The 12,804-nt window shown below is 41.0% G+C and overlaps 1 protein-coding gene across 1 annotated transcript; it reads right to left on the minus strand.

The window, feature by feature from the left end:
• Positions 1 to 2,617: 2,617 nt before the first annotated feature.
• mettl4 (methyltransferase 4, N6-adenosine) lies at positions 2,618 to 12,588 on the minus strand. Its single transcript, XM_069696343.1, has 8 exons — positions 12,346 to 12,588; positions 11,805 to 11,870; positions 10,221 to 10,581; positions 9,808 to 9,877; positions 8,999 to 9,173; positions 8,799 to 8,905; positions 8,610 to 8,701; positions 2,618 to 4,501 (listed from the first exon to the last, which is right to left on the minus strand). Exons 1-8 carry the CDS (start codon positions 12,574 to 12,576, stop codon positions 4,335 to 4,337), a joined length of 1,269 nt encoding a protein of 422 aa, XP_069552444.1. The 5' UTR covers positions 12,577 to 12,588; the 3' UTR covers positions 2,618 to 4,334.
• Between the last annotated feature and the right edge of the window lie 216 nt (positions 12,589 to 12,804).

Here is a 12,804-nt window from a genome sequence, read left to right on the forward strand (position 1 = left end):
TCAGAAGTTTGAGCCGCACGAGTGTGGCGAGCAAAGTCGGAGGACCGGGCCTTGGGACCGAGACAGACGAGGACATGCAGCACCTCTTAGGAAATAATTATCTCTCTCATCCCCCTGCAGTCTCCTGTGGGAGATCTAGCCGTGATGGCTGCCAGTTTGCTGCTCAGCTGTCTCTGAACCAAAGGCTTTGTTTTCCCTCCTTCAGCGAAGCTGTTGACAAAGCCTCTGATTATTTACAGCAACATTTATTTTCCCAGCTCTCTCTCTCAACGAGAATTATATGGAAAATATGACTCAGTTTATCATTGGTGATATGGGATCGTCTCTGGCGACCGCTTACACGCTGGAGAGACTACAGAAAATAATTTAGTACCACACTTAAGTAAAATGAGCAAAGTGTCTGATCTCTTCAACACTCATCAGAGAGAACTTCTGAAGATACCAAAAAAAATGTTTTTTGTTGTCGAAATCCTTCTTACTGCCCGTCCTCAAAATGAGAACTATAAAATAGCTTGGCCGTGGGGCAAGGATGGAAATGTTTTTTGTTTTTTTTAGAGTTGCACGATGGGTATACAGGAGAATCCAGTCCTTTTTGGAGCTTCATTTATATGGAGGATAAAAAATCAGGACTCTGCTGGTTCTGTTTTTCATCCTTTCTTTTTAAACCGGATTTGAAAAAGTCCATTAAATCTACAGAATTCCCCTTTAAGAGAAGTCCTGAAGATTTTACATATTCCAGACAGATCACAAAAGTTTATGCAGGCACCTGCGTTAGCTTCCTGATTGGTTGTTATCGGTCACATGTCCCTCCTTGATTCGCCACGCCCTAATCACTTGACTCTTTTCAACAAACGAACAAAACATCATTAGCTTTGACTGCCAGTAGTTAATTCAACACAGACAACAAATTACAGGCGTTGCTGACTTGTTGTTATTGCTAGCAGCTGTTGTGCAGATAGATCATGAACTTTATAACGCTACTACTGCCTACATGTGCAGTCAGAAAGCTGTTATTCAGCGACAGTTCCAATGTCAAGCTCTGTTTTCAGCTATAAAAGTTTGGAGATTATTTCTGTAACGGTGCTAAAACACTCACGAGATCGGTTTCTACATACAAGCGTGTAATCTCAGACGTAAGGAGTTCACCACGTGACATAGTGGTGAGTCATGGTGTGACACGTAGCTGAATATGTTATTTATATTGTTGTTGTTGTCAGTGGGATTTTGGTTGTCCTTCTTGTGGAACAGATCCCATGTAATTCTGGCTTCAATTCGTCGCTCTATAAAGCTGCATTATTACACTATTATTATTCTGACCTCTTCATTATTGGATCTACAGTGTTGATCGTAATAGCTGGTTTCTTTGGTCGTGTCAGTTACAGGCCACCGACCTTAAAGGCGGATGAGGTGGTTGACTCCCTGATGTTCTTAATGGTTCCCTTCATGGTTGAGAAACAGCATGTTAGATGAAACCGTTGCACTTTTGAAGGAAGTCCGATTTATGATCGTCTTTCAACTGCTACCCACAAAGCCAACAGCAATCAGCGCTCAGCTGATGGACAATTTGAGGTGAAGCTCCTTTTATCTTCGAAATTCACCATGATTTTAGATAGCTTAAGAGCTTCCAATTCAGCAAAACACGAGTAAGACGGGGAATACTTTTGAAGATTTGAAACAAAAAACACAAGTCATTCGCTCCGGCTTTAACAAAGGGACGGGGGAAGCTGGAGGAAGAAGGGGTGACGAGGTCTTCGAACTGGTACTTCATCCTGACTTTGACAGGAACCCTCCCTTTGCTGGCGCCTGTAAGAGATATGGTGGCCGTGGTGACTTCATTCTGCTGTGCGTTGTGGGCTTTTAGAGACGGATTGTGCAGTCTGTGATGAAACTAAAAAGCCAGTAATACGGGATCAGAACAAAGAGGGAGAGAAACGACAGATATTTTGATCAGGGACAGTGTTACAAAGTAGATTTCAGGTAGGCTCTGTTATTATCTGTTTTTTATTTCATTCCAGCTCATTGTTCTTTATTTTAATAAATATAACCAGCATCTATACAGACTTAAAATGTAGAAAAAAAAAAAAAAAACACCACTGAACATTCAAAACCTTTGGTGATGAAGTGTTGGTGAAGTAAACCTTGACCAATGAGATTGAAGGAGGACATATAACAATTGAAGGGGCAGAAAGAAGGAAATCCTACAATAAAAAGTGAAGGAACACAAAATGTGTATTGCAGGGAGCTTTGTATGCGTGACATGTCTGAACGGGATGTATTCTGGCAGGTTTCATAACGGGATTGTTGCTGAGAAATTCAAGATTCTTTTTCTTTGATTACTTGTTATTTCTGTGGGAACACAGACAATAACAAGAAAACCTTGGAGACCTGATTGGTTGAGTACCTCTCCAGCGCGAGCTCACGAAAGACATTTTATTCATCCCGTCATTTCACTCATGTCGGTTAAATTAGCAAAACGAAATAAAAGCAAACTGTACGGAGCAATAAAATGATTAGAAATATCTTGCTGGAGCACTTTTGTAAGACCTCATTTTTAAGGACAAATCAATGACATCTACTGATACCGTAAGCATTTTGCTAAACATTTTTAATCAATGCATTTTTTTTTTTTTAAAGCATTCACAGCTTTTACTTGTTATAAAAGTATTTCTGCAGTAGCCTATAGCCACACACGAGCCTCTTTTAAAAAGACTATCCTCAGCTTCCAATGAGTCAAATTACGTTTTAAGATGATGTCTGGTGGACAGCTGTTACTCATCGTGTCTGGATACAATTCTTAGTATTTTCTCTGGTGACTATATAAACCCAGCATAATCAGAAAACAGTTGGAAGGTTAGCTGCTCCTTCAAACTTAAAGTAAAAAAAGAAGACCTTGTACTCATGTAACCAATGTGGGTTTTAGAAAATGTATTATGAAGTCGTGTATGGCCTTAAAGACACACTCTGAGGATTTTTATGGAAAATCTACATTCGAACAGACAGGAGTTATGACTCCCTCTCTTTACGACCACTCGTTATCACGTGGCTGAAAATCCATATTCCCCCACGCGTGGTAACATCTTCACAGTATTTCACGGCAACTGAGTGAACTTTGGCAGCTGGGAAAGACTACCAGATGTTGCTGAAAGCCCTGGAAAAACCAAATCACATTGGCCTGTGATAAGTGTTTTGTTTGTCAGACAACATAGAACAATGTTTACTTATAATAGAAACGCAAGAGTAATGAGTTTTACACACTAAAGAGTGTTTGGAGTAAAGTTGACTGTTTTTTTTAATTTAAGATGATTTTTATTGAATTGGACCCTTAACAGTTTGCTAAATGTTTCATAGTTTGTGTTGCCAATCTGTTTGATAGCTTTGATTTATTTTTGACTCGCTTAAAGAAACTTTCTTGAACAAAGTATTTCTATGTTTCTCATCCTGTAGACGAGTGTGTGTGTGTGTGTGTGTGTGTGTGTGTGTGTGTGTAAAGAGAGAAAGAGACAGAGAGCTTGACAAGGTAATGTGTAAGTGGTCCTGCTGGAGTCACACTCTGGCTTCATTAGCTGTGATGTGTACTGCACCGCAGTGGCTGTAACTCATCCTCATCGGCCTCAAAGGCGGCCCTGCTCGTCCACACAACACCACCAGACTCATTAGAGAGGCCCCGCCCAACAGGAAAACGCAGGTTAGCCGGTTAGAAGCGTGACACAGAAAAAAAAAAAAAATTCATCTTTCAGTAGAAACAAGGATAATTCAGGGACAAATTATCTAAGGATAGACCTCGGTGTCCTTCAGGCAGAGTGGTGGATTTTTTTTTTTTGTTCAAGTGAAAAACTTTTAAGCAAAACTTCTCTTAAAAGGACAAGACAACCAAAAGGCATTCACCATAAAAGTGTTTGTCATTTGGTAAACATTTTGAAATTCAGCTCAAAACAGCATAAAATGAGTAAAAAAAAATAAATACTTTGATCCTCCTTAAGATACACATTGTGCCAAAGATTACTGAAAAGGCCAATATAAAAAAAAACCTTGGGTTGAAAACAGCTCCACAGAAATGCACTTTCATCTCTCCAACTGCATCAGACTCATGTTTCACTACGTACAAAACGTACCCACACAAAAAAAAAGAGAGAAAGAAATCAAAGGTCCCGCACGCACGAAAGAATACAGATCAAAAGGAATTGGTAGAGAAATATTTTGGCACCGAAGCTATGTGAAAACCAAAGCTAAATACTGATGCGGCAGGTGTCGAACGTCAGTCACTGGTTCCCTGTGGCGGGACAGTTTTCCCAGTTGAACCGAACACTTGCGTGAACGTGGGTTTGTCTGCGTGGTCATCCTGTGGCCCCGTCTGCTTGATCATCTGTAGGTGTCAAAGTGAAATAGCTCACGTGCTGAAATTTGAGCACTTCGTTGCCCCAGCTGGTCCATCCGGGTTGGAGACTTCTTGCAAACAGCTCCAAGCACTTCGCTTCAGCTCCGACGTACGGCTTCAACACCTCTGTGAAAAGGAAGCATTGAGGAAGAGGAAATGATCATGAGTAATGCAACACCCTATGGCCTGATCTTCACAGGGTATGTGTGCCCTGTTACCTTAAAATCTTCTAAACTGCAAACTGCAAATGTACTAAAAAATAGTGATGAAGCCCGCCTTCGAATTTGCTGACTGATTACATCTTTCTGCTCGAAGTTGATCAAAGGTGAAATCTGACTACAAATCTGTCTCCTGTGGGTTTTTTTTTTTTTTAATTCCACTGAAACGCCTGTTTAATTCATTCATTGTTTGGGCCGAGGTAGAAGTGAATGGAAAATGGGGAAGATATTCGTGTACCTGAAATGCAGTGTTACCTTTGTAGCTTTAATCCAATAGAAGCCAGTACAGCATTTTTTTTTTTTGTGCAAGTACTTTTTAAATTAAAAAACAAAACAAAAAATGTGCCATGTGGGGACACAAAGAAAAACATTAAAGGTGCAATATGTAAGATTTAAGTCCTGTCTTTAAACATAAAAAAAAAAACGTATTATTATTAGCCGTGTCAGGAATGTTATACAATCAGCCACATTTAAAATCTATCTCTACATTGCCAACGTTAGCATTAACAGCTGTTTACCTTCCGGTTTAGAAGAAACGTTGTGAGTTCAGCATCAAACTTCATTCTCACCAAGACATTTGTTTGTTTGTTTTGCTTTAGTTTCAGCATTTATTGTGTTTACAGTTCCGTTCATCTCCTCTTCCTTCATATTCTGTGGATAATTTTGGTTCATTTTTGAACATTTTAAAAATCTTTACAGATATTGACTCTGGTCCCCTACAGTGCAGCATGTCAGGATGAGAAAATTAAGTAGGACTTCTCCCCAGACATTATACACTTGCTTTTGACCAAAGGGTATGCACAGAAAAGCAGATAATCTCTATTGGGTTGTCCTTAAAACTCTCAAACGCACTACTTCTGAGGACAGGAGTGATGCCAACACTAACAGCAGCTGTGATGCACTAAATACTTAGCTGATACTTTCGTGGTCCCTTAGTGTTACGTATTCCAAAAAAACAGATTACTAATATATTCACTACAAATGAACAGACAGCCCTCAACTTTGTGTTTCACACAAATGTAATGAGACGTTAAAACAGAGGTTTTGATATGTCATTCTGTTTGAATAATAGCACGAAAGAAACTAGACATTCCAATACACTGAGGGTTAGGCTGTCAGATAACTGCACTGCATCCATGTCTTCGGTGAGCTTCTGTGCTTTGTTACCCTGGAGTAGGCAGAGGGCAGCCCTGGCAGCCTCCCAGCTCCTTCACACCACGGCAGAGATTTTTCTGCGTCGAGCCTGGCGGTGACCTTGGCTCCATAAGTGATGATATACCAGGAGAGGCACACCTGACGGATACGTTTCACTTGCTCTGCCCCTGTGCTACTCTGTCTGCTCTTGTGCATGCTCAAACCAGCCTGAAAACTCACCTCAGCCAACACTTGGGGTGTTAATGAGCTCAATAGCCTGATCCCCAAACCGATACAACCTGCACGATGTGCTGTCCTACCTCCCGCTTTTCTTTTCTTTTTTTCTTTCAATGCACGTCAGAGAGAGTCACGGTGTGGAAATGCCAAACATGCAGCTCTCCGACTAATTTGGCTCCAAATGGTGACTCAACTCCCGAAGCTGAACAAAGAATAAAAGGTCTAATTGTCTTCGTAACTTTGAAATGGGACGCTGTGTCAAACTTTGCCAAGAAAACCCCGAGGTGATGGAAGGTGTTACTTAACTACTCTCTTGACAAGTAACACATTCAGTCTGAGATACTCTGCCTCGCAGGCTCCTCATATTCTCTCCAGGATTAACAAAGTAAGAGCAAACTAATGAAGTTCCATTAGTTCAATTACAGTACAGTAATGTCCTATTTTTATCATACGATTCCTTCATCTGCCTTTCGTCTAAACTGTCTACCTCTATATATATATATATTTTTTTTTAATATCTGCAACATAACAATGGCAATTATTATTATGACCATCGCAGAAGATGTTCAGTCATATCTTTCCAAATTAATTATTTAACTTGTGGACATGTGGAGTCCCACAGGGCTTGGTTTGGGATCTTCTAAATTGACATATTATAAACCCAACAAAACTTTACTCAAACGTTATTTGAACCATGTGACAATCTTGCACAGATCAAATCAAACAAGGTAGCCATGCAATAGCTGTTTAGATCATAATCACAGTTCTGCTCTCTAAAAGTGTGCGCCTCCTCCTTAAATGAATATTATGAACAGCCACTTAACCACTAATAATTATAATCCCGAATTGACAAGGGACTTTCACAAGTTTTAAAGTTGCAGGGGGCCCTAATTAATAAAAAACACACGTCTTGTCTGTCAGAGAAGCGCAAACACTTTTTTCTTTTTTTTTACAGCTTGACCATCTGGCAAGGATATTTTTTTTTTTCTATCTGTAATGTAGTAACGGTGTCCCTTATCTCTCCATAGCAACCAAGAATATCAGTGACAGGAGCCCCATCTGAGAGGGGAACAGAAGTGGGTCAGACTTTCTCGACGCTGCGGGGTCGAGAACTGTGGCTTCACGCTGTTGAGGCTGCCCACTGGCTCGAGCAGACCTGACATGCTCAATACAAACAAAGTGAGGCAGAATTATGGGGATGATAGCTTGACGCGAGCGAAAGAAATTTCAAGTTGGAAAGAAGCCAAAGGTCTCGGGATGCATTTTACATTTCTAGCAGTTGCATAACCAACTGCAAAACCTGTCGCAGTAGTGAACGCGAGACAAACTGATTCTTTAAGCCTCGAGGTGTTAAATGATCAAATATTTTATGAAATAAACTGTTCTCCTTTTGCTGCTATCTCCGCAGGAGTTGGGTCAAACCCTACTTATATTTCACTCCACATTGCAGTTTACACTGAGACACGCCCACTACCAACAGAGCTTTCACACCTCTTGCAGAATAACAAAACATGCATAGTAACTACGGCTGTAACAACTGTGCAACATTATAAACAATGCCATGAAAAAAATGAACACAAATTTAGACATTTTTCTATTATTTTGTGTTTGTCTATTAGTGCAGCTCAGTGTTTGCATGTTGTGCAGCCCGGCATATTTAAAATAAAAAGGTAACGTTACAGTCATTACAAGCTATGAAAAGACAACAACCTCCAGCAAATAAAGTAACTGGAATATACAAACCAGTTCTGATTAAACCTGCTGAGTGGCTTTGTCATGAACATGGAATCACGCATGGAGACTGAACGCAATCTGCAGCCTAATCTTCTTAATCTCTATGGTATCAAAGCTCCACAACAGCATCGTTATGATTTAAATCAATGTATTTTAACAATATCCAGCTACTTGCATGCGGCAAGAGGCGTTTCTGTTGCTGCTGAAAGGGCACCAGCAAACAGTGGCCGTGTTTTGCTCTCCATACTGCACAATAAATCGCGCTCCCCTGAGAGGGAGTGAAATGACGTCAAGCCTCTCTTATTCATATTCCCTGCATATTCATTGTCAAGGTCTTACGCGGATTCCAAGTAGTAGAGTCGAGGCGTTCGTGTAACCACATTCAGCGCAAACAGGAAAAATCTGATATCTGAGCAGCAAAAGTTGCCACTCTGACGAGTCAAACCTGTCACGGGTTGAGGACTCAACTACAGTACAGAAATAGAGACGCTGCATGTTCTTTTTAAGCAGCTTTCTTTCCTCTCATATGGGTCTTTTGCTGCCAATGGTAGAAAGTGTCTGATGTGGAAAAGCAGGTTACACATTAAAAGTGTAACATTTTCTACTTTAAATGAGTCAAATAATGTAATAAATCCATCATCAACTACTTTAGTGTGTTCTCTTCCCATACAAAACCCCACTGTGGTCATAATTGTTAATTATAACTGTTGTCATCTTCGTTAAAATCAAGGTGACAAATTAAAAATGTCAAACATGCAAACCTAAAGAACTGACAAGTTTAGAAATAATGTTCTTTATCAGGCTGTCAAAGGACTTAAAGTATCACTTAAGCTAGATGGCAAGATAACAATTACTGATGCTGCAGCATTGCCCTCTGGTGGCACAGTACAGCACTGCGCCTAAATATTTACCTGACAGCGAGGGCTTCTGGGAGTGCAGAGCTGATGGGACGCTGACAACCAAACGCTGATCCTCAACAGGAACCTCTGTCGTCTCAGAAGGGCTGAAAGAGTATAAACAAAATTGGAATAAATTCCATTTCAGAGCACTATTATAAATTATAGGAAAAGTGACAAACGGAGAAGTCAAAGATTTCACACCTTGCAGAGGCATCGGCAGGGGGCCGATATCGGCCCAGCACCAGCGTCTCATATGGCTTCTTGTGCTGTGAATCCAGGGGAAACACAAACTGTCCAGATGTGGTGACCTACGTGGGGAGAGCGAAACCCTTGAAACATCAGGAATGACCTCCAGTAGTAGCTGAGAGTTCCAATGCGTGAGAGCTTCATTTGTTCTGTACCTTGACCCAGAACCATTCGGCCACGACTTCTACCCCCCAGTGTGGATACAGCTCATCACGGACACAGCGCTGGTGGCTGGGCCGGTTTGTTACCCAGGTGACCACTAAGCAGTTCGGAGACGCCAGTTGGGGTATCGGGAGCCGTTTCAGCTGGGAGGAGGGCAAAGAACTGTATCTTCACCGGGGAAACGAATACAGTGAGTGTAAACGGATCAGCATGCACACACACCATTACTTTTCTTTTGTTTTTAGCCACGCTAGCTACTTCAACTACTTTTTCTCTGGTGCCACCATGAGGATGACATTAGTGGTTCAGAGTTAATTATCTTGACAACTGCTGGATTTAATCTGATTCAAATATTCAAGGTCCCAAGAGGATCATTTCTCATGATTTAACTTGTCTTTTAGAGTTTTAACTAATTCAGTGAAGTATCTAAACAACAAGTTTGAAGAGACATTTATTGATCACAGATGAATTCTTCTGACTTTGATGAAACCCCAGTTTTTCCTCTTGTGTCATCATGGCGTTAACGTTTGTGATTTTGAGGAACAGGCTTTAGAATCTATTAGATGATAACTAATTGGCGAACACATTCATGTATTCAGTATGAATTCTAACAACTTTGCTTAGATTTTCTCTTATCTTAAATACTTTTGTAAATTTGTTTTCTCCTCGTACCATTTTAGTCTTTTTTTGGTGTGCTGCTGTAACATGTAAATTCCATCCCTGGAGATCAGTACAGTCTCATCTTTATCCCATCATATCTGCTCTGCTTCACACTTTCTAAAATGCTCGAATGCCAAATTACCTGCGACTCCTCTTCACAGACTTGTTCTCCCACGGTGGATCTAGAACTATGAGGTCAAACTTGCTTCCATCTGGGTGAGAGAAAAAAAAACAACTTATTTAACCAACAATGTCAGGCTGTGAAACAACAAACATGCTCTCGCTTGAGAGGACGAGAAATATTACTCATGCTATTTACAACTCTAAATTCGGGGTGGGGTGGTCATATTTCTGCCACAATGACCAGATGTTTTACAGCTTTTGTCTTCTGTTAAATCTTATTACCAGAAGCATTCAATGGGAAAATAGATGTGAGGCATTTTGTCTTAAATCTACTCCAGATGGCCTGAAAATTATATAACCATTTTCTTTGCAGTTATATTTTTTCAGTACTTCCTGGTTCAGTTATACTTTTATACTTTGCGTTGTACTCACAGTGGAGAAGTGGTTGTATTCTTGTGAAATCAGAGAGCAGGAACGCTGTGTGAGGTGGTATCACATACTCCCCTCCCATCAGCGTAACCACGGCAGCCCGGTCCGCCCTGTTCTCCGTCACCCGGGAGAAGAAGTCAACGTGTGAAGTGCAGCCGTCCTCAGCAACAAGTAACTGAGTGCACTCCTCCTGCTCCTCATCGTCCACTAGAGGAAGCTCTTTAGCCATTTCACACAGGGCTGCGAGGCCGCACTCCTGGGAGGGAAGAGGGTCTTTCACTGCGTCCGTTTCTCCGTTCAGGTATCCGAGGGGTCGGGCGGATTCCACCAAGGATCTGGTTCCCTCCAGAATAACAGACCGGATCTGCATCGTGGCACATTACAGAGATTATTTTGTCTGGGTGGTGCAGTAAAGTTAAAGTAGGACCAAAGTTAAACACTTGTTGATATCAGTTACACAAACAACTTAATTCAAGTTTAAATTGTTCGCCAATATTACAGGCAGATTAACTATATAAACAGGCCTTCGAAACATAAATGATAAATTCAAATCGTACAAGCGTTACCAATTTGCATGAGAAACAAACACAGAATAAAACATTCAAAGCATGATAGGACGTGTGTGCATTGTAGTTTCCGCTTGTCATTGTAGAAATGTAATTGTAATGTTCAGCCATATGGCAGCAGACATTAGTTATCTGGATAGATTCACCTTGTGGGGCTGACACACAAGAGAGGCCGTTTGGAGAGAGTCAAACCCCAGCAAAAAAAGGGGAGAACACGTTTATTCGGCCACTTTTATGACGTGAAAGCTTTTGGGAGTTTATCTGTTGACCAGCGGCGTCCTGCGTCGTAAATTTGTGCGACTTCAGGAAGACCTGATGCTCTACGTGCTGAAGAGGATGTCTTGCGATGCAGCCATTTACAAATAACATCAAATTAGCCCCACATCTGCATCATCAAAGCATCATCATCAATCAAGCAGTGTGTCTCATTCTGAAATGGGAGAGTCTGCATTATGAGCACTTCTACCTCTGATAAGTTTTTACATATTGTAAACAATGGGCAGTTTTTCTTTTTAAAAAGGGATAAAAATGGGTGTCAAATCCAGACGCTGACATTACCCACAATGCAACACGAGCACAGAGTTTTGCCACAGATTTTATTGAGGCTAATGTAGCATCAAGCTTGCAGCAGAAATGAGCGACAGGTCGGTGTTAAATTCTCTTCTTTCTAAATTAACACCCGCAGATTTCTTTTTTTTTTTTTAATTTTCACTCTTGTACTTTATAAAACTTTTTCTCACTCAGTAGTACTCCACAAAACTAATACAGACTCTGACATGTAAAATCTGGGGCGTTCCCCTTCAGGTAAAACTTTGAATTCATCAATACATTTACCTAAATTAAAAGATGTGACTGCTTCGTTCTCCGCTCATATCGAGCACCTTTGATTTCAGTATTGATCTGAAATCAAATGAATTTCAAATAGAACTGAACTGATCTTTGCCAGCACACATCTCTTTCCAAAGAAGGTCATGTGTACATGCAGCTCAGATTCAAAGTTAAATAATGAGATTAAACCTACCCTCTCATGGAAAGCCTGTGAATCAATTTCCCCCTGGTTGAGTTCACTGTGTTTTCGTTTCCTTTTCTGAAAACAAATTCAAATTGAATACTGATAGACAAGAGAGCACAACAAAAATTCAAATATGAAAGACAATCTAAGGACAGGCTCAAAGTGTAGCTACAAAAATTTTAAAAAGCACTTGGAATAACAATAATATAATATTATTCACATTTTAGAGGTTGTTACAAGTGAAATTTGTCCCTTTTTGCATGAATTATAACAAAAATAAAACAAAACAAATGGCACAAATGATTGCTGTTGAGCTTAATTTCTCTGCACTGACCTCTGGAGTACTGTGTGCTTAGGAAATAATGAAAATACCACGTATGACGCAGGTCACGTTTCTGCTCGTAGGTCCTGTAAAGTAAATCCTGCCACAAGCACAACTACAATGGAGCTCATCAAAATCCTATTAAAGTGCAGTACTAACTAAATGTACTCGGCTGCTTTCCAGTACTTTGTTGAACCCCCGGTCAGCAGCCCGCGTAGCAGGATTTACCTTTGATGGTTTGTCTGTTTTCTGCAGCATGTCCGCGTTTGCTCCGTTCACAGCAGCACCGGCAGTCACACTACAACGGCTTTTAGAAACCTGAAAACACTGCCGTTTGAAACTGCACTGGACGTGAGACTTTTCCTTGTCCCTCCATCGGATGCACCGTGCATAGCCTCGATCAATGAGTGAGCGCGCTTCCAGTACCCAGCCCGGGCTGCTCTGTAGCACCACGGCCATCAGTACCCGTTTTAAAAACTCGGATTATAGCGATCAAAAACCTCTAATCCCCGACGGCTCCTGCTTTCAAGTGCAGCAGGCCGCGTCCTGCCCTGCGGCGGAAATGTATTCATAGAATTAGATTTCCCCGAAAACGAAACTGAAAGTAAAGCGCAGTAAAAACAACAACAAACAAACAACAACAACAAAAAAACGCGGCCGTGTGCTGCAGTAACGCGGACGTCAGTG

This window comes from Brachyistius frenatus, unplaced genomic scaffold (genome assembly GCF_029030835.1).
Source record: "Brachyistius frenatus isolate BFR_SWC_R1_liver_20210118 unplaced genomic scaffold, ASM2903083v1 Contig_21, whole genome shotgun sequence".
Classification (NCBI taxonomy): Eukaryota; Metazoa; Chordata; class Actinopteri; family Embiotocidae; genus Brachyistius; species Brachyistius frenatus.